General features: G+C 42.1%; 1 protein-coding gene across 8 annotated transcripts in view; it reads right to left on the reverse strand.

The window, feature by feature from the left end:
- NCOA7 (nuclear receptor coactivator 7) overlaps positions 1-22,899 on the reverse strand; it is a 93,194-nt gene that overhangs the window by 15,757 nt on the left and 54,538 nt on the right. For 6 of the 8 annotated variants that reach the window (XM_086631254.1, XM_086631251.1, XM_086631249.1 and 3 more), the window contains 7 exons: positions 11,544-11,623; positions 10,415-10,522; positions 8,963-9,064; positions 7,876-8,001; positions 5,367-5,551; positions 2,841-3,907; positions 1,218-1,386 (listed from right to left, as the gene is read on the reverse strand). In XM_086631254.1, coding sequence (XP_086487380.1) covers positions 1,218-1,386; positions 2,841-3,907; positions 5,367-5,551; positions 7,876-8,001; positions 8,963-9,064; positions 10,415-10,522; positions 11,544-11,623 — 1,837 coding nt within the window. The remainder of the gene's footprint in view (positions 1-1,217; positions 1,387-2,840; positions 3,908-5,366; positions 5,552-7,875; positions 8,002-8,962; positions 9,065-10,414; positions 10,523-11,543; positions 11,624-22,899) is intronic. The other 2 variants (XM_086631256.1, XM_086631255.1) reach the window with 2 other exon arrangements.

Here is a 22,899-nt window from a genome sequence, read left to right on the forward strand (position 1 = left end):
TATTCAACATTACATACACTATCCCCAAAGCAGTAACTGACCCTGCGTATCCTACAGCATCACTCCAACTCCTTAAAGTGTTTACTCACACTTCAACCTATAATTTTCTGAACTCGCCCTTTTGCAATCCCTGAGGAGCCAAGGACTGGGTTCAGCAGACAGCAAGCAAACCAAAAGCAAACCAAAGCGGATACACTCCCGATGGTCATATTCCAACTGGGTTAAACCTCTCCCCCTCCTCTCCTGTGTCAGCAACTTCCATATTACCGGTCTGCTCAAAACACTCATTTCTAAAATACAAGAAACAAACACTTAAACCAACACACATGCTACAAATTAGAAAATAAAATTAAATATTCTGAAAACTTATTAAAAAAGAAAAAAATTGACTGCATCTTAGAAACACCTCTGAGACTGATCACCAGGTCAGATTCTTCCTTCCTCGTACCTCATTCACCAGAATTGTGATCACTGGTTTCCCTATTTTGGTTCATCAACAGACTGCTCTAGCCTCTATCTGCCTTCTAGCACAAGACAGACCAGGGATTTGATTCCTCACCATCAGTGAAAATTCTTGGGTGATTTATGTGGAAAATCGCAGGCCTCCACTTTTCTTTTTTTTTTTCTTTTTTCTTTTTTTCCCCTCCCATAGCACAATTTATGCATACATACACACCTACAGGCACATAAAACATTTAAACAGATTTCATCATGAAGAAAGGGTTGTTTTTTATGGGCCTGAAGGTTGAAACAGCCATACCCATTCAGTTAGGAGTGTCTGCCTTTGTCACATCATGCCCTTTGCTCATGTGAAATATCTATTTTTTAGCACTGGCACCTTAGTGGACTCCTTGCCTCTCTTGCCACTGCTCCCCTTTTCCCCTTTCCTTCACTTCCTAGACTACGGCCGAAACCCAGATCATCCCCCCGTGCTTTTATCATATGTTAGCTGCACCCACATCCCTCTTTTCACCTTCCAAGTGGCACCTGATCCCTTCTTCCTTCCCACTGGGAGCCATACCAGACCAGCAACAAACACTGTTTTACATCTCTGGCATGCAATGAGACGAGGGCACCCCTCTCCTCATCTAAGCATCCTTGCTGCATTTCACATCTTGGACCACAGAGGGAAAGTCAGATTCAACTCTAGAAAGCACTACACATTGGGGGTGAAAAAAAAAGGGACAAACGTTTTTGTGCTATGCACTGCAGCTTACCTTTCTCGAGGAACAGCAAACCAGTACTCTGGTTGCTTTATCTTTTTACTGTACTGTTGAGACATGGTGGTGCTCTGAGAAGCAAAGGACTTTCTCATGGGCTTGCCTACTTTAATGCACAGAAACATTGGAGGAGTCTTGCTCTTCTCCTCTCTCGAAGGAAGCATATCTGAATGAGACAAAAGAAATGGGCTGCTTACAGGATAGTACAAATACTGCAGCTGATAAAACAGTCAAAAAGACTAATAATCTTGTGCAAAGGAATACTCCGAGGCACCATCCACAGAATTACACCTGACATGGAATTCAATAGCAAATCCTTGTTCATCCTAAACTGTGGCCGTTTATTCCCATTTTGTCACAGCCTGTATCCCCCTCAGCTGTACAGCTACGTACAGAACAGCCCTGTAAAGCAAACCAGAAAGACGACCAGGCTGGGTGCAAACTGCAACATGAAGCAGGCAAGTAAAGGGGACAGTGTTTGACTGGGTCCAGGAAAGCCACCCAGTCGAAGGGTAACCCTGCACACACATGCACGCCCACACAAAACCCCATCAGTTCCTCAGCTCTGATGGTCAGGCAGCCACACAACCACCTTTTGTCTGCACAAGACAGGGTCAAGCATAAGAGCAGTTTAAGCTCCTTAAACCTCTAGTTCGACAAAAAAAATGCTTATTAAGCTCTAGCCTCAATCACACTGAGGTTGCCTCATTCATTTCAGGGGTACACATACAGGCATGGGGTTTTTTCCTCTCTCTCCCAATAACAACGATTATCGAATACAACTAGTGAGATATTAACCTTTCCAAAAGAAAGGAAAAATCATTTTAAGCACAATTGGGTTTTAAATAAAAACTTCTACTCTAATCATCCCCCACCACCTGAATCAAGGGTGTGTCTGCCAGTTCATACAACTACTACCATCAGCACTCCATGATGGACTAGCGCTTAGAGGCACTGGGCTGTAGCAGAAATAGTAACATGGGTACAAACTATCTAAACTGAGATTTCATTTAGTTATATGCTTTCCAGTAACAGCCTGAATTTTATTTATGATAAGCCAATGACCAATCAGGACAAAACGATCAGTCAGTAAGACTCTACATCTATTCCTATTTATCACTTCTTTAAGGGTTTCCATAGCATGAAAGATGCTCGACATGCAAATAGTGTCAAGAATACCCTGGTACCCCCCTTTACAGCAATGCTCTACTTTGGATACTGTCAGAAATACATTGACAGACTTCACTGAAGCAACAGGAGTCACCAATACGGAGTGACAATTCCTAGGCCATGAAGTGTCCCTGTCAAAACCACAACTGGATAACATTTCACTGCCCTTCTTAAAGCCAGTAAACAGAGGTGAAGATTATATACACAGTGATCACTGAATATGGAAAGAGCACACAAGCTACTTATAGACTAGAAACTTAGGGGATTTGAAGGTATTTTTTTTCTTTTAAATAGCAGATAATATAAAAATATAATATACAAAAGTGAAAGAAAAAAAAAAAAGACCAGGTATTATAGAAAGAAAATTTAAAGCAGAAGGCTATCAATTCAAAGGTTACCGTCATAATGCTGTCCAAGTCTCAGAGGAAACAAGGATAACCAGAGACCTACCTTCAATTGGCACTTGAATTTTCTGCAGTAGCCACAGTCTGATTTCTGATTGATTGTCTAACTGTGTTTCTTGACAGGTCTTGTCTATAGCTGGTACTAATGAAGAGTCCACAGACTCTTTCAGATCCTTTTCCTCTGCTGCTGCTGAGCTGATTCCTAATGAAGGTGCTTTCCTTTCAACGCAGCAGGAATCAAGCTCCATACTTTTAACTGTATGGACTTCATTAGCTTGGGACTTTGAACAGCTAAGTGTAAGGTCTATGCCAATTGCTTTATTGTTTTCACCTTTCTGGATTTCAGCCTTGTGTAAGTCTTCAGATGACTGAGACCCATTCCCATCTTTATTGAGGTAAAATTCAATAAGTTTATCTTTCTCTAGCTCTTTCTTAGTGTCCAATGCAGTCTCCACCTTACCTGTAGGGGAACTGACACATTTGTTTACTTCTGGAATAACATCTTGCTTTTCACACAGCTCTAAGTCTAAGTCAGCTTTAGGTTCAACACTGTCCTTTTTTTCCAAGGAATCAACTGTCAAGTGCTCCTGGACTTCTGTAGTGGGTTTGGTTACCTGCTGCTTAGTTCTCCCCAACTCCCTGGGGTCAGCCAGCAAGCCTTCCATTACTGAGATTTTCCTGTCCAACCCTCTATCCATACGAGATGACGTCTTTTCCAGCTCAATGAAGTCATCCTCTCCTTCTCCCAAAAGGGATTTTTCTTTGGTTTTGATGTCTGAAGCACTTTTTTCCCTAGAAGGTTCCTTAGTACATGGATCCGCAGCAAACTTTTCCAAATGTTCATTGGCAGTGATATTGTTGGGAAACTCCAGTGACTTTGATTTGATTGAGCCTGTACTCTCAGATGACTGAAGAACTTCAAAATCAGCAGACTTTTCCTTATCTGAAGCCTTTATCTGTTTGGCACCCAGCGCAATGGATGGATCCCCATTCTGCTGCCTCTTTTCCTTGCTAAGAGATTTGAATTTGCTGAAAGGATTGATATCTTTCTCAGAGGATAGGTCTTCCCATTCTCCTGGCCTGTACAGAGGACAAAGATCCTTTGGTATGTCACTGTCAGGGAAAATGATGGATGTACATAGGATGTTAAAAGCAAAATGGAAACAGAAGAAAAAAAAACGAACAAACAAAAAAAAAATGAAAACGGAACACTAAGTAATATACCAAGTTAACTTAACCTCTGAAACTCAATGAAAAATTATTTTCTCCAAAATAAACATACATCAGTGGAAATAAGTGACTTTAAAGGAAGCAGAGAAAAATGTGGAATGGAAAATACCGAAATAAAATGAGTAAACCACTTGGCTGAATATGCCACATGGATGAAGAAATGATACACGTGTAATAACAATGTGCAAGTCATCAGAAGTTCGGTAATCAAAAAACCACAGGACATGTATTTAGCTGCTGGAATTTCATTCATATCATATCGTTATTTCCCACACCTGACAATGAGTTGACCTCTACAACTCTCCATGGTTCCCTAGTCAGTGCAAACGTATTTTTGAGAAGAAAGCATATCGGATATAAGCTGTACCCTTTTTGAACATGTTTACTGCAAAACAGTACCTGACAACAGAGTTGGGTTCTTTCCCTCTTATTTTTCTTTATTACTCAAATGTACTGTTTGAATGCAGACTTCCCCAAAGATTTCTTCTTAAAGCAGGATAATCATAAAACATTTCAAAATGGAAAAATCTTAAAAAACTTAACAGCATACGACTTGAGCTCTTAATTGCTACTAAAAAGTCTGAGGTGAATGAGAATACAAGATTCCCATCACTTAAAAGGTACTAAGTAGTTACTAAACAGTCTAGTAATGAGCGTAACACAAATATCTGGAAAGTTTTTCTTGAAATGAGAAAATGGGAGGGAAGTGAATTAATTTCATTGATCAAACAGGTGTTGCCTATAAAGACAAAACCTTGCTTAGAACAAATACATAAGCAGTGCCTAGGCTATGCATAAATGAAAGCAGCCCACCCCAGAAAGTCTGTTCTGTATTATAAATGCTAACTATCAACGCATTTCTAGTTCTGAAATGGAAGTCTTCCACAAACTGGTATTTCTCTAAGTCCTGAAGATGGTAGTTAAGGTGCTGTTATCTTCAAAAGTTTACAATACTCCTCTCAGAACAGTCCAAGTAACACAACAAAAGGTCCAAATCTAACCCGTTTCACTTTCAGTGAAACAACCCTAGAGATGGGTCAGTGCATGAGCCCAACCATGGCATGTCAACGTTTTTAATCACTGTTTTTCATTGGTCTCCTTTGCACTTTGGTTCTCATATTCATGACTCATTTCTCGTTATTGCCACTGAAGTGTTCTAAAAAGAAAGCGCAAATTCACACACAATTATTCTTTTGCTGGCACTTTACCCCCTTGATTTGTTTTATTCTGCTGCGCTAAAACTCTGCCCCTCCGTGTCTGTGCTTCCCTCCCCACCCTGCCTCTTTTTCATGACCCTTACTGAGAATCTGTAAACATAAGTTCAGGGAAGAACACTCCTTACGATGGCAATGCGTCTTTAATCTTCATGTGAGAGATGTCATTGTAGAGAGCTATTGAGACAACCTCCTCCATGGGGCAGATGAGCCCATATTCTTCACAGCCATTCTCAATTACCAGAGGATCAGACTTATGTGGGTCAAACATGATATTGTTTGGAGTTACTATCATGACTCCTCCAACTACACCCTAAAACAGGAGAAGGAAGAGTTAGCACATCACATGTAGTTCACTTATCATTTGGTATTGGATTTTAGGCTATTATCCTAAAACCAGAAACCTCTCTCCTGCCTCTCTATACGCCATCATGCAGTGTTTGCTAACAAAACATTTTGGTTTCCAATTGCATGAATTCAGACATTGTAAAAAGAGCAAATAAAAAGACCACTTAGTAACACCCAAGCTCCTGGCTGATAAGGAAGAACATCTGAACTATTCAACTTTCAGTGCTGGCTGCTACAAGCTAAAACTGCAGGCTGTTAATCTATCTCAGACAAAACAGAATAGTGGATTAAAAAAAAAAGTACCGTTTTATTCTAAATGCAGCCACCTTTATTTGACATGTGAATTTATATGCAACCAGCACACCTGAAGGCAGTCTTACTAATGGAAATGTCAAGGTTACTACGCTGAGCTACATGATAGGTCCCCTTGATCTACTCTCCCAGAAGTACATGCAAAAAGCTTCTGTATATAGGGACCTGATATGAAACAGCTTCTCCCTGATCCAGAAGCAGCTTCTACCACTGATCCAAGCATGTTTTGCACAGCTGTAGAAGATGCATTTTATTCTTCAAAACGTGCTCTAGCCATGGATTTGATAGGAGGCTGCATTAGCCATTATTCAGCACTCAACCCATGGAAACTGCACGTTTTTCAAGGTTTAAAAGGAGAATCCCAGTGTTTTGCTCCTGTACTGTCTCTTCCAGACGAACTACAAAAGTCACCAAATCAACTCAGAAGCTCTGTGTAGATAATGACATCTGACAAACAAGAGCCACAGCCACAGATCAACAGGAACAATCTATACTGTAGATATTATTCATTATACGAGGTCATCTGTAAGGGAAGCCAAGGAAGGCTAAAGGACGACAAGCTTGGTTTCTTTTTTTTTTTAATCAAGGAAATGCCAAGCTGATGGCTTGGCACTAGCAAATGAGTACATGTGTGCCTGCTCCTTTGTAAAGCAAAGTCTGTATGTATTTCCCATTTGCCTCTCCTGTATGACTCGCATACATGTTCCTGGTTTGTGTTTGGATGAAAGAATCACAATGAAGTGCAGAGGCTTCTCCCACAGGTACGTAACTCTATTTAGCCAGAAAAGCAATACATCAGTAAGCTGTACTTCCTACCCAGTTGCTGCAGGAAGCAGGGCAACAAGGGATTTCAGCTACACTGGCAAAGAAGCCGTCCCACTTTCGATTGTTCTGACTGCAAATTACTTTTTCAGTCCTGCAGCCACAAAATTTGCAATCTGTATCCTCTGCACCTAGCAAGCAGCACATAACAAAGCGACAGCATTACCCTGATTTACATGCGATACATCAAGTAGCCCTCTATTACTTTCTACAAAACAGCAGACTGAAAAATTGCAGAGTGGCTAAATACAGTCTGCATCCACTGGACGCAAAAAGAAGCCAAGAACTGCAGGTGTAAACACATCCATCTCACAAAAGTCAGGACTAAGGGAAAAATATGGTTAAACTACAATGGTTAGCATCTCCACTGTTATAAATTCCAGACTTGAAAACCTAAACATGCACACATCTAACTAAAACTGGAGTCAACAGAAGTGCATATATCAAAGCAGACAGTTCCAGTAGACAGTGTCCTGCAACCTTGAGAAGAAAAGAGGTTAAAATATTGCCCAAGCTTTGTGCCTTGGCTTCTAAAACAGCTGCTGTAAAATTTAGGGTTGCAGTCCCAGTGGGAACACGTATGTTACAAGAACACTTTTAAGAAAAAGAAAGAAAAGGTCATATCATGCAATATTTATATTTTTATTAGGGTTTGCATGACATTCATTAGCAAGTGCCGAAGCAACATTGATGTTTGGAAACACTGCTCTGGAAACAGTTAAAATTTAGCTTAAAGTCATAAATGAAATAGATAGGCATGTGCTCGTTTTATAAAGCTGTTGCATAATCTGATGGAACTGGACAACTAATCCTGACACGTCATAACTCTAAAGCACAGTTCTCTGTGTATCCAGCAATACACTCTTAAAACAGGGAATTCTGGTAACACATGGTAAGGGAATGAAGACGAGCAGAAGAGCTATTCTTTCGTAAAGCAATTATCATAACAGATTAAACAACTGAAAGAACAAAAAGATGCAGCACATTACCACAGTATCAGTAAACACAGCAGCGGAAGATAAAGCCACTATAACATTCACATTCCTCACAAACATGGAGCACGTTTCACTGCCCTGGTATTCATCTCTCAGTTATCCAAACAGATTTTGCTTTTTCAGAATCTCAAACAATGCCCAAAAGCTAGGCTCCACCTACCTTACCATCTGTGAAGTAACGACAATTCATTTTTAAAAATTTGACAACCACAGGCTCATCCTCTTCTGAAGTAGAGGACAGGACTCTCTCAACGGGTTTGAAGGCCTTTCTTGCCAAATCAGCATCCTTAAAAAAGAAAAAGATCAGTGCAGAGCAACAGGTCCATGTATGTATGTATGTACACTTCCCGCAGTATCCTGTACGGAAGAAAAACCTCGTAACGTTACAAAAAAGCTCCATATAAGTAGCAAAGAAATTAAATGCCAAGGCAAGTCAGCTCACCAAATTTCAATCTGGTGCTCTCATTAAGAGAGAGCCCATCCCGCCACGTCATCTACACCAAAGACCTCTGCACACAGTGTACTGATCCCGCATGCAGGTGGCACAGAGGTGTAAGGCTAAGGGGTTGAACACAGCTATTCACTTCAAGCTTCTCTCCACTTTCCTTTTTATTAGTTACCAATTTGAAATGTCTATTTGCTTTCCCATCAGCAGGTGGACAGCTAAACTCTCTAAAACTACTATCTAAAATCACCACGGCAACTCATTCTTCTAGGAAAATGAGAGATGAGCTAAGCCAAGGCCTTTCATCAAGATTAAATCCAGCAGTCTGGTCTACGTAAGACAAGTCTATTTATGGGTACTACCACATACACTTAACTAGAAAGAAACTGACTGCTCAGACTGAACTAACAGCACCCGTGCTCAAGGATCCCAATGCAGGACCAAGGCTCTGAACCGCAGAGCAGCACAGAAATCTCCAGGGGAAACACTAAATAATTCTTCCTATTTCACTTTCTATTCATTAAAAACTATACACTACACCATTTTTAACCGCTTTCATAGACTCAAGGCCCAACTGAACTTGCACTGGGTTTCTACGCTCAGACAGAACTCCCTTAATTTGGAGCATTTTAAAGAGATGGTAAATTTTGAAGTATCACAGATTAGTGTTACTCAATATACTACACGGAAGGTCTGAACTGTAACCTCAAAAACTGCTATTTACACAGCCGTGAATCTCAGTTTCAGAATTAAGAAATTTTTGTTATTAGTTTAAAGACCACTGGACCACTGTTTGACTTACAGGGAGTTTATCATATTCAGCATCTGATGATGAAGGAGAAACAGGAGCACCAGGACTGACAGAAGACAGCCTCGCAGCGCTTGCTTCTGGCACAAAGAGAATCTAAACACAAACATATGTTAGAACAGTGAGACGCAAGCTTCAAAAAAGTTCAAAAAGTTATTCATTAAAGTACTATGTTCTACTAGAAAGACAAGCCAATATTGATCACTTGTCATTGCAATGCACTCCTTAACAACTACTTATTCCAGAGTCCTCCTTCATAGGTGGTGATGGTGGGGCACATGCAGGTCTCATTAATTACAAGATCTAGCTCTCCATTTTGTTTTGCAGCACAAGCAAGAAAACAAAACATTTTCCACAGAGTAAGAACCTCCTTCTTCCCCACAAATTTACAATCCCAGGTTGTCTTGCAACTTTGCAACTACAAAACAAGTAACTGTAAAATTACTATTAAGTCATTAACTTTTAATAGCAAACTCTGATCCAAAGAGAAGGCCACTGCTGAAGATGGGGGATTTTTAGTGCTAGAAGTTTGTAACACTTCACTATAGGTTGTTTCCAAAAACATACCTGCATCTCCACATTTAAGAAAATATTTTTTAATATGAACCAGCATTTTAGCATCATGTACTGCATTTAAAAGAAAAAAAACTCCACACCCTTACATTAATACAAGTGTATATAAAGATGTAATGCTTTATTTGAATTTTCACATTCCCTCAGAGTAAACACCCCAGATTTTCAGTACAGCAGTACTAAAATTGTAGTACAGCTTTGGACCTCCACCTCAAATAGAGAGTCATTTGTTGCAAGTGTCACAGCAAAGAAAGATACTTTCAAAGTCAAAAAAAATGTCTTTTCGTCTGTTGGGTATTCTTAGGCAAGTCGCACCATCTCTTTGTGCCTCAGTTTCCCAGTTTGTACATCAGGACACCTCAATCTGCTTCATGGAAGCAGACTTAGAGATCTGCTCTTCTTGAACCAGGTGCTAGCCTTCACATTTGCATTTCCATTACTTGACTCTCCCAAAATCAGTCTATCTCCGTTTACTTCTCATCTTACAGGAGAATGACTCATCCCTAACATAATGGCAAAGAGCCATTTCAATTACTGTATCTGACTCCCTAATTCTTTAATGTATTATATATAGCACTTATCTAGGCTTCCCTAGAGTCCAACTCTTGCAACAGCTACAATACCCTCTCGAGCTTCAGAGTCATCTTCAAGCTTTAAGTAAATAAATAACAAAAGTCAGATACAGCAATTACAAAGCTCCTCTCCCAACTCCAGGTAAGGACCTAGTGAGTTCTCCTTTGAAGGATTTAAATTACTATCATCCTTGTATCTAAGTACCTAAAAGATATGTGAAAGTAGTAAAAAGCTTTTAAATTCATAGCAAATAATCGGGTTTCAGGTATATAAAAAAAAACCCAAACATAAAAGATTTACCTGGCCTGGCACAATCGTCTGTGTGAAAAGCTTGTTGAGCTCCACAAGCTTGTTTGGGGTGACGTTAAACTTTAATGCTATGCTGTTTATGGTGTCCTGATTTCCAGCCTGAAGAAAGAGTTAAAGCTTAAGATACAGTAGTGAACACATTCAGCACACCAGCTGAACTAAAACCACCTAACAGACTGTTTGCAGGGAATAGATTTGATGATCTCAACGCACCCTCTATTTAATAGCTTACGTGATAAGTCAGTATCAATTAAAAAAAAAAAAAATTCTTGTACTATACAGCAGATAAAACGGAGAGGCATTACAGATGTCCCTCTCCTTTTCTTATAAACCTTTAAAGCAGCATCACCAAGTAAGTTCTAAATAAAGAACTAGTCCAGGAAGTGGCAAAGGGACACACACTGGAAAGTTCATTACACCTTTAGTAGCCACAGCACATCAGGCATTTGTGCTGTTCCCAGCTGTGACACTCGCCTTCCATAGTTGTTCTGCATGATGGAGAGCGGGGTGCAGCTCCCGTTCAGGGACCTGGCTGCCTCACACAGCTTTCTGGGCACAGCTAGTCCTCTGAGCCACCGCAGCAGCACACTGCCACCCTGCTCCGGCTTAGAGAAAGAGGTGCCACATCATCTCGGGACCAAGCACAGCCCAACCACTTGATCATAGAATCACAGAATGGCATAGGCTGGAAGGGACCTCAGAGATCATCTAATCCAACCTCCCTGTCATGGGCAGGGACGCCTCTCAACTAGACCAAGCTACTCAAGGCTCCATCCAACCTGGCCTTGAACACCTCCACTTGATGACCTAAGCAATACTGTGGAATGAAAGAATTTTTCAGAAAAACAAAGCCAATTGCTCTACTAAAGAGTCATGGTGCAGAAGTAAAATAGGACTGGCAGCTGTGAGAAGAGGTAGAGGACTTGGGTTGAACAGTGGTTCAGGACATGAGCCTAGCTCTCCCAATATGATGATATCTGGAGCAATCCCCATTGAGATAGGTGCAAACTACAGCCAGTGTTCACTTAGTGCTTTCAGTTTTGTGCCACTGGCTCCCTTTCAACCTCAATGACTCCACTTTCAAAAAGCAGACATGAACAAACCACACACCAATACTTACAGTATATTCTATGGTACCATGGGGTTTCTGAGAAACCATTTTTTTCTCTTTCTTTTCATTGGTTTTGTTCTGATTGTCATCTAAAGAGGGGGGAAAAAAAAAGATTCATGTAGTTGACTTTCAAGACGCTTGCCTATCAACATGTTTTGAAAGAGATCTACAGGATGTTCAAACTGCAGCCGTGGAAAGGAACAAGACGACACATCAAAAATATCTATGAGGCCTTAAAATTGCATGGCAAGGCAAGCAAAACTTCATCAAGTACAACAGGTTTAGTAACTATTGAGGAACTCTTCAAAAGTAACGTGTACATGATATCATATCAATATAGAACTTCTCCGCTATGCTTCTCACAATTCCTACACAATCCCGCTGTTGGATACAAGTACTTTTTGTGATGAGCTGCTATCAAGGCTGAGGCAGAAACCAGCAGATGAATGCACGCAGCGATACTGCATCGGTACAGCTACAACGAACACTGGTTAATCGCCACTTGCCACCAGTACATTGGATAAAAGTACTATTTTAAACTCCGAAGGTAAAAGTGTGCCGAAAGTGCCGCAAAACACGCACACATGCCGCACGCTGCCAAGCACCGGAGAGCTGCAGCACGCCGAACTCACCGCACTTGCAGCACCCGACGGGCACCGGGGAGCTCTCCGGAGCGCAACAGGGTCCCCACGTCCCCCCCTTACCGCAGCAGAGGGTGAGGGGGCCGCCAGCAGCGCGGCCCGGCCCGGCCCCGCGGGGCGCACCCTGCGCGCCGAGCCCAGGCCGCGCACCTGCGGGCGGCGAGGCCGGCACGCAGCCCCAGCTCCAGCAGCGGGGCCGGGGCGCGGGGAGGCCGCGCATGGCCGCCCCGCTCCTCCGGCCTGCGCGGCCCCGCGGCACGGCCCTGCTGCCGCCGGCAGGGTGCTGCAGCCCGGCCCAGGCGGCGAGAGGCCAGAGGGCACGGCCGGGCTGGGCGCGGCAAAACCAGGCGCCGGGGCCGGCCGCGGGCAGCCGCCGCTCTCCCGAGGGGACCGTTCCCGCGGCCCAAGGCGGCAGCTCCGGACGGAGATGAGGCAGGACAGGACGGAGAAGGGCAGCGCAGAGCTTCTGGCTCGCATTCAGGCTCCGCAGCAGCCTGTGCCCTCTCCAGAGAGCAAGAGGCGGCAGCGAGGAGCAGGGCGAGGGCTCGCCGCCCCGCCGCAGCGTACACACGGCGGGAGGAGGCGCCCCGCCCCGCGCTGCCCTTCTGCCCGCCCGGCTCCACAGCGCGGTCAAGGCTGGGCGCTGCCTCGGCGTCCTCCAGAGGCTGCACGGTCGGAGACCGTCTCCTTCAGCCGACACAGACTCTCGGGAGCCCTGAACGCACATCCAGGCCTTCCCGCAGGCGGACCCCACCCGCCACCTGCCCGGGATGCACCCATGAGAAGCGCCATGGTTAGCGACATAAAGTAACAGCAAGGGCATTTTCCCCACGGCGTAACAGAGGCAGAAAGCAGGCGAAAATGGGAAAATTGGCTAAACACACCCAATCTAAGTGCATGCAGATAGTGCACGTGGCATGAAGGACAGAGGCGGGAAGAGGAAGATCAGGACGATGCTGGCTTTTCCCTGATAGCATTTTGGAACATGGCATCACTCAGTGATCTCAGACATTTCACCCCGAGACTGAAGACCCACAGTAAACTTAAAATTAGCATTCTTGCTGTCTTTTTCTGACCATTCGTATTCCCACCATTGTCACAGCATCTTCCTCTGATCAAAGTCAAAGCAGCCCATGATGAAGGATGGAAAAACGAGTAACGACACAAAGGCACCGTATCAAACCATCAGAAACACAATGCCGATATGACAGACAAAGGAGTGACAACTAGTGGACGATTTCTTAATCCATTATTTATGTACAACTGCCGATATGGACACTATCCTGCCTGAAGAAACTACCCCAACTGAGAGAGTTCACACAGTTCTGTGCTACTCAGGAGATACCACTTCGATTACCCCAGTGTCACCGAAAATCCGGAATAAGAAACTTATCAACACCAATGGGATGTAGATAAGCAGATACTTCTTTATTGCGGCGCCAGGTGCACGGGGGATATCTCCTCCTAGCGTGCGCACCTTGCACCAAAATTAAACTTCTTATATAGAGCTTACACATGCATAAACAAATTATTTCCCGAAAATCATTAGCATATTCTTCCCCTATTTCCGATTCCGCGCAATAAAATTTAGAATCATCTGGAAATGAGTCTGGGGTATAATATGGGTAGGTGGTCTATGAGTCGGTGGTCGCGATCTCCCCCTGCCGGAATTACATTTTGCTTAAGTTCACGGTTTCTGGTAATTACCTCATGGTTTCTTGGCAAGTACCCATAACTCGTTAAGGCTGGCTTTCTTCATTCTCATTAACCCAAACCTTGACAGCTACATGCATTCTTCTAGTTCTATGTAAGTATCATAAATCAATTGGTAGGTCAACTTGTACTTGTTATCTAATTTCTACATGATTCTAACTTATCCCTTTGGTCTTGGTACAGGATTATACAAAGATTTTCATAGCAGCATCTGGTTACTGTACGAGCATACTTTTCATTGAAATATTTCTTATAGCTTTATATTATTAAAATCAATTGCAAACTATATTAATTACAAACTATTGATTAAATTCTAATTACTAAAATTCTAAGTATCAGTAACACCAGGATTAACAGAACTACGTATCACGTCCATGCAGGCAAACTACCTAAGCTGCCTGCGACCTACCTCTGGAGAGAAACAAGAAAAGTTTATTGGTAGACTTCATCTTCTAGTAAATCATTTGGTCTAGCTGGAAAAAAATAGACAAGTTTTCAGACATATTAACTCTTGCTTAGCTCTGAAACAGCACACAAAGTAGGAAACAATTCGGGGCAATCCCAAGCACAAGTACAGGCTGGGAGGAGAATGGATTGAGAGCAGCCCTGAGGAAAAGGACTTGGGAGTGCTGGTGGATGAGAAGCTCAACATGAGCCAGCAATGTGCGCTGGCAGCCCAGAAAGCCAACCGTATCCTGGGCTGCATCAAAAGGAGCGTGGCCAGCAGGTCGAGGGAGGTGATTCTACCCCTCTATTCTGCTCTCATGAGACCCCACCTGGAATACTGCGTTCAGCTCTGGAGTCTCCAACATAAGAAGGACATGGAGCTACTGGAGCGGGTCCAGAGGAGGGCCAAGAAGATGATCCAAGGGCTGGAGCACCTCTGCTATGAAGACAGGCTGAGAGAGTTGGGGCTGTTCAGCCTGGAGAAGAGAAGGCTCCGGGGTGATCTTATTGCAGCCTTCCAGTACTTAAAGGGGCCCTACAGGAAAGCTGGAGAGGGACTTTTTACAAGGGTGTGTAGCGACAGGACAAAGGGCAATGGCTTTAAACTGAAAGAGGATAGATTTAGATTAGATATAAGGAAGAAATTTTTCACTGAGGGTGGCGAGGCAGTGGAACAGGTTGCCCAGAGAAGTTGTGGATGCCCCATCCCTGGCACTGTTCAAGGCCAGGTTGGACGAGGCTTTGGGCAACCTGGTGTAGTGGAGGGTTTCCCTGCCCATGGCAGGGGGGTTGGAACTAGATGATCTTTGAAGTTCCTTCCAACCCGAACCATTCTATGATTCTATGAAACAGTTAAGAACAATTATTTCATCCTAACTAGACATGCATCAGCAAGATTTTGAGGGGGGGGAAGTGTGAAAATAAAGTAGTCCAGAGAGATGTAGAGACACACAGGGAGATTTTGTGCCTGCTGAGTGTGAAACAGTTTAAGTCTGTGTGTGGATGGGAGGAGTAACAACATGCAATAAAAGCAGTTTCTCTGCAGAGCTTATGGTGTTTGGTATTAGCTAAACATTTTCATGGAAAACACAAAACTGTACAGACAAGTAAAAGAGAGAAAGTTCAAAGGACAAGCCAAGTTTAGACTAAACAGAATGCAGTCCTTTTGCCAATAAAGGTTAATAAATCCTAAATAAGCTGAACAATTAGACAGCTTGCTTTTCTTTCACACCTACGTGCAAGAATATATGTTGTGTAGCCTATTTAGCTACAGGCTAAAAGCAGCAGTCACCATCTGTGAACCTACCTGTCTTCTGAAACCAAAATCTAACACCACTTCTTTGGATTTTTTTCATTTTTCTTCCCCTCACCCTTTTTTTTTTTTCCTTAAAATCCCACCAACAAGGGGTTCTGGACATCATTCTTACACTGAGCATAACGACTTGGCAGGCTTTGGCAAAATTTCCACTTTGAATAGTGGAAAGTCTTAACTAGTCTGTGTTTTCAATTGTGCATGTAAAGATTTAAAATCATAAATTAAAAAATTCAGACCTTCAGAAGAAAAAATTCCAATGAATCCATTAAATCTGACAGGTACTGCTAACCCCACTTACTGTACACATAGCAAGGCCAAGGTCACAAATTATGCTCTACATGAACGGTTACAGCAGAGGGGGTGGAAAGCCTGGTGGAGCAAGCAAAACATCACAATATACTATTTGTCCAGTTCTCTTATCATCTCTCATTTCTCCTTCAGGAACCCAACTGTTTTCTGACATGATCTGAAGGCAGCTAGGTCTAACAGCAGTCCCAAAGGATCCAGAGCACACGCAGGCGACAGAGTCCTCGGTAACCACACTTCTTTCAGACGGAACTAGACGAAGAGCTGTGCATCCCCATAGGCTTTAAAATGAAAGCCACTGGCTACTTTTTGAACTTGGACATTTGCTTAGTGGTGAAGTGACTCACAGTTCTGCCTCCTAAGTTCTCCTGCACTGCACATATGCTGAAGATGGGATCATACAACCATGAGAACTGACTAGGTGTTAATGCAAATTTGATCACACTGCATTTTTAGGAAAGGGCAGAGTGGGTGGGCTGAATCTCTGTGATTTCACGAAACACCTAAAATAAGAATTATGTACAAAATAGTAAAATTAATGAGCAACGAGAAGAAGAATGCCAAGTGAGAACAGGCAAGAAAATACAGACCTTTTGAAAATGGATAGGTCTAGATCAGAAATTTTTCTGCTCTTATTCATATATTTATACCTAACTCAGTTTCCTGGCATACTGTTCATATTTCATTTTGCAATGCTGCAGGAAACCTTACAAAAAAGAGTTACCTAGGAATCATTTGGAAAGCAACTACTGAAAGAGTATGACAGAGGTCAACCAGTTTATCATCCAAAAGACCTTGACGTGTGTCAGGAGAATTACACCTCTGCAACTATGTCAATAGCTGTATAAGTAGATAAAACAGGTCAAGAAGCATCAACGGAATTCCAAGCTGCTCACACTGATGCACAACGTGCCACTGCGAGACAATACCATCACCACCAATGCTGGGTGAAATCCGTGCGAGGTTTCACGGTGCTGGCAGTGATGGCTGAACCTGCCTGACAGTTCCCGAGCATCAGTTAGGCTGGCGCCTGGTAACACCAGCAGGAATGCTGAAGTAAACACGAGGCCAAAGGACTGACCACTTCCCACACCAGGTAAACAAACTCAGTAGCCTGAGAGAATAGAGGCAATGGCATTCTTGGACCAAAAGTCCATTTTACTCATTAATCTCTGTCTTACCAAACACTTAGGTGGCACGTAAATAGAGAATTTTTTCCCCTGATCAGCCCCCTTGGCTTCTAGAAATCATGAATTTCCCAGTGTAGAGGAGCAGCATCCACTAAACTGCCCAGTCCCTTCAAGACCTCCACACCAGTCCTATGTCAATGAACCCCACAGTATCATGATGTGCTATATAAAGTAGTGCTTCCTTTCTCGTATTTGATACTTGATTAATTTCACTGAGCATCCTAATTAATGCTATTTTAAGGGTGAACAAATAAATAGTCCTTATTCACCTTCTGCATACTGTTCTCAATGTCACAGATTTCCAACATCTTCTCTCAGTTATTTCACTTTTTCAGGTTGACTAATACTAGCATTCTTTAGACTCTTTCCTATTTCTCTGATCACACAGGCTGTTCTTCTCCTTAGCTTTTCATCTCCTGCTATATCATTTTTGAGATGGAGGAAGGAAAACCAAATGCAGATTTTAAGATGTGAAAAAAAACATTAATTTGTGCAATGACATAATGAGGGTTTCATTAAAGCTGTAACATACTAGTCGTGTATCACTGCTGTTTGAGGACATTCCAGTCCTACATCTCTCAGACAGATTTGTCAGAAGAAATAAAACTATATTACTACAGTCTGGCCAAGCACCAGGACCAAGGAGTGAAGATCTGAAGGTAGCTTACAAGAATCTGAAACGCAATAAATGCAGGGGAGAACAGTTATCACTTGGAGTAACCTAATCAGAGTACTGATAAGAAATTAGGCAAACAAGGCTTCCTGGATTAGTTCCCATACCAGTGAATGAGGCCCGATACCAACTATCTTGAGAGAGATGGAGTACAATGAGTGTCACTTAAGCCATTCTAGAGAGACACAGAGACCTCAGGAATATGAGTGTCCTGCTTGGGCTGGCAGAGGAGGAAGGAGGAAGGCAAATCAGTTTATCTGAACAATTTTTTCTATTTCTACTTTCTAGAAATAGAACCCGACCACCACAGGGGCCAGATCCCTGTTTTGGGACACCCTCCACCCACTCTGACATTCCAGCACTTCACAGAGGCCACAGCAGCCTTCTAGGAAGAGACAGTATCCCAGCCCTATTCCCTCCTTTAGCCAGCTGCGGCTGCAGCAGCTGGGGTACAGATCCATAAAAAGTTTTTTTGGCCATCTGATCAGACCTATCTCCCTGAGGAAAAGACAGCACATTAGACAGAAACATCCCCTGCTCAGATTTGGGTAGTGAACTGCTACTATGTTAAAAGAGGAGAGGAAAAAACAACAAAACCAAATAAAAAAGCCCACAACGTCCCACCATCTCAGGCGTCTGTTTTTCTGTTCTGCTTCCTACTTTTCCGACACTCTCCTGCCAAGCCCTCACCTTTACTTCTATGTATTTTTCCTCTACTGAATCACATTACCATTTGGCCCCTTCTTTCTGTATTGATGAAGTCACTTTAAACAAAAAGGCAGCTGTCACCCATCAGGACCACACTTGTGCACCCCCATTAGTAAAACCTACCCTGCTATAGGAAAATATTAATGCCCTCATCAATACAAATGCAGGCACATGATTCTGAAATATCTACACCTTGAACAACCTTCCTCTGTGCTCAATAAAAATTAGTTGTGATTCTCCACTAGTTATTTTCCAAGCAAGTCTTTCAAAGGAATAAAGAGATCACCAGAAAACGCAGGGCCCCAACAAAAATGACAAGCAGTTCAAAGAACTGATATAAAACAGGTAGTAACTCCTTCTGCTATAAATGGAGAAGGTATTTTAAGGCACATTTAAATAAGAATTTGGTTACTGATATTCATGCAATATTCATATACTGCAGCTTCCACATGAAAAACTGCAAATATTTTCAAGGAACTTAAATTCTTTCTTTATTTACTCCTTCCTCCCCAAAATGTGGCTTCAGTTCTTTTGCAGAGGCACAATGTGTTGTGTGTCCTAAGCCTCTCTGAGACAGACTGGGTGCATGAGCAAACATCATCTCCAGCTATCCATGGACCAAAACAAAGACCACTGTCCCTTTTGAGTTTGAGGCAGAATCATAACATACACTGAAATTGTTTTTAAACAAGCTGGTTAGAGTTCAAGAAATAATTTTGTACATCCCTAGGGAATGTAAAGTACAGAAACGCAATTATTTTGAGCATCTCTCCAAAGAAGAGAGTGGCTCATGTTTCAGAATGCAAATGCAACACAGGTTAAGAGAAAACGATCTCATTTCTGCTGGTCACAGTTTGGGGAACAGTTCATACAATTTTTAAACAAAGTCTCTGTGATGCAACTGGAATGCTTCTGTAAGCTAAGTCCTTGCAAACACAATTGAGCATCTCCTTACACAAGGGTTAAATACATCTTGAGACTGAGCAAAAACCTAACAGTTGTTAATTGTATTATTAAACCACATGTGGCTTTGCTCTTGGAGATGTAACTGATGTTGAGATACCAGTTACTGCTTCATTTTGGGTAGGATTTGCATGAGTGCCTGGGTCAGGTTTTCCAAGAGCAATTTAGGGCTCTGAAGTAATCACATCCGTTTTAAGATTTTACACTAGAGCATTCTGAAGTTTTATTCCTTAATTTATTGGAATTGACAGTTCACACTGCCATACTCTAATACTAGAAAGTGTTTGTCGAAATACCAAAAGCAGGTTAACAGTCGTGTCAAAAAAAAGGGACTGCTTAGATGCCTCAAGTTCAACACAAGCTGCACATCTGTAGACCTCTGAGTTGCCCAAGACTGTAAAATGGCAGTTGAGCAAAGAACTTCACTGCAGAGGTAGTCTTACTTCATATTATAAATCAGGTTAGTATTTTAAATTTGTAGGAGATATATCACTCCCAAATGTATATTTGCTCAAGACAGCTATACAAATGAAGGTAGAAACAAAAGCAGTACAGCCGTTAAAAATCTAAACTGGGTAAAGTAATTTTCCTTACATAAAAGGAAAATATTTTGGAGAACAGTGGAAAAAGATGTGAACAGCTCTTAAATTAGAGGGTATTTAGAGCATATTAAATAACCAAAAGTAACCGTACAACACCTTGAGCTCAAAAGCAGAATCAACACTGCTTACGTAAAGGAAAGCATTTACAGGATGAACCAAACTCCTCCATATGCAAATACTTGAAAGAAAATGAAAGAATTGCATGTCAAGAAGCATTTGTTTGGGTGTAGGGGATGCAATAGGAACAAAACCTACACAGCTACCGAACTGACTTCAGCAAAGGTGCAGTGGCCTAGAAAATCAGTTCAGTAACTTACTTTTTGTAAGTCAAATTAACTGCTCCTCAGAGAAGTGGACCTGTTCTCTCCTCGCATTTCTTTGTACCTTGGACTCTGGCTCTCGTCTGACCCCACAGAGATCTCAATTGATCAAAATAATCAATTATCTCAACTTTTCTCTTTGTTAGTGGTCAGATATGCCAGTGCCAGTTCAGAGAGAGAGAAAAAATGTAGTTCCGAGCAGGGGGAGGAAGCCGCTCAGTGGCAGCAAGGTGCTAATTCATATTGTAGAACATCCAAGCTCTTCACAGCACTCAGCTGTACTTGGAAATCATTGCCTAAAAAAACTATAGTCACCAGACCTACAGACCTAGTCTAAATCTAGCCAGGGCTACTTTAAGGACAAAATTTTTAAAAGAAAATCATTTTAGACATATGAAACCTATTTATTACTCTTCAAGATCGTGAGGGACAACCAGAAGGATTCAGATGACATAAAATCATTACGTTTTAGCAACAATTAAGTTGGTTGACAAGATAGCAGCAAGGAGGAATAACAGACATAAGAGGAAGGAAGCCCTCATTAGTTTTATAATGGAGCTTGACCAGTTCAGTCTCTATAATGAATCATACAAAAATTACTCTCTCTAAGGAGTTATATGACTGTTACTATTACAGAGAATAGGATTCAAGATAAAAGCAGCTCCTCTAGTACCATGGATAAATTGGTAATATAAGCATCATGGAATTACAGGCTATACTTCCTAACAGCAGAGTTAATCTTGGTCCTATTACCTTTTTCATACATTTTATAGAGTGCTCTTCCCCATGAATCACATTCACATGTGAGGTTTTAGCCTGAGCAACACTATTTCAAAATTCAACAGTGTACAATTTGGTTCTATCCATATTATTGTATAAAAACAAGTTTCAGTTCCTCACTTCTGAGGAGCTTTCTCGATTATGCTTCAAAACAGTAAGAAGTTTCCTGGCTTTAGTTTCTGCTCCTCATACACTATCTATTAACTCTTACCCCATCCCAACCCACCTAATCCTCCCAGGGCAAGGTGCCATTTAAGCAAGCTTGGTGTTAGCACTAAGAATGAGAGAGGAAAGGGAGGGACAGGGCAGGGAGGAGAATGAGGAACGGTAGGAGTGTTTGAAAAAAACAGCCCAATCACAACTGAAGCAGTTGTGTGGTAGATTCAGGTCCTAACTCTCTTCTTTCCTTTAGAAAAGGACAATTAATTGTTTTCTCTCTTCATTATCTGTCCTACGTCTGATACGTTATCACAATTCTTTTTCTAAAGGTTGTCTTTAGTTCCCACTGAAGCTGTCTGGACATAATGTCACGTAGTCCCAAGTCACAATTTTAGCCTTTCACTGCACAGCAAAGTGTCCGGCACACTCCTGCGGATAGACAAAGCAGTGGTGAAACAAAAGGAGATCTTGTTGCACAAAGCTTTAAGTGTGACATTCAAAAGGATCCACAGAAAATTTCAGGCGGGAAAATATTTGCAAGTGCTCTCCTGCATTTTGCATATATGATCTAACTATGCTGACTGTGGAAGTGCTTGTAACCATGTATTTATTCTGGCCCTGGATAGCTGCAGTGAAATACTGACATGCCTGGAACAACAGGAAGTGATCATCATTTCTGTGGCAGGAGCTTGTTCCTATGTGCTCTTGAGTATCTACTTCATGGTGTCATCAAAACTGTGGACTCTTCCTGACCTACTTTCATCTACCACCAATAACTGCCTCTCCCCACTGCTATTTCACCACCCTCCAACAGCATACGTGAGATGAACATTATACATATATATGTTGGCATTATACAAATACACAAAGTCAACATTCCACAGAAATACCAACTTGCGTAAGACAACTCAGAGTCAGCATCCAGAAACCTTCTCCCCATCCAGAGTTCAGCTTTACTCAGACAAAAGAAATGTGCAGGCTCAAGATGACAAGCTGTTCATACCATCCATCGTCACTTCTTCCAGTTTCTAGTTCAAGACCCTTCCCTTCAAACTACCCCAAGATTCCTGTGTTTAACAGTCTGCCTCTAAAATACCCTGTTCTCCTTGTGCATTTGTGTAGGAAGAAAGGCCCTCTTGGGTGCACTGATGAAGACAGGTGGAGCTGCAGAACAAAATGAATTTTGCGCTTTGCCAGATTTATAAGCCAGTGGGGTCTTGACTGTCTTACCACATGGCAACAGTGACCATGGACTTTCAAAAGAAGTCTTCTAAACCTCAAAAAACAGCAAGGTGAATTACATGAAAAAAAAAAAAAACCCCCAAGAAATTACTTTCCCTGGTTTTCTTTACAATCAGGAGAAAAAAAGTCTCTATGTTTTCAGTTCAGTAAAGATAGTAATAAAGTACCTGGTAAGTGGTCCCTTGAATAGCATTTTCCCCCATTATTCACTGCATGTGGAAGAGCTTTTCTAGCTCAGTTGGTCACCTGCAGATGTGGACTCCACGCAAGCATCTGTGCTATCAACTCATAAACCAAACCAAACCT

This window comes from Tauraco erythrolophus, chromosome 2 (genome assembly GCF_009769465.1).
Source record: "Tauraco erythrolophus isolate bTauEry1 chromosome 2, bTauEry1.pri, whole genome shotgun sequence".
In the NCBI taxonomy this organism is placed as follows: Eukaryota; Metazoa; Chordata; class Aves; order Musophagiformes; family Musophagidae; genus Tauraco; species Tauraco erythrolophus.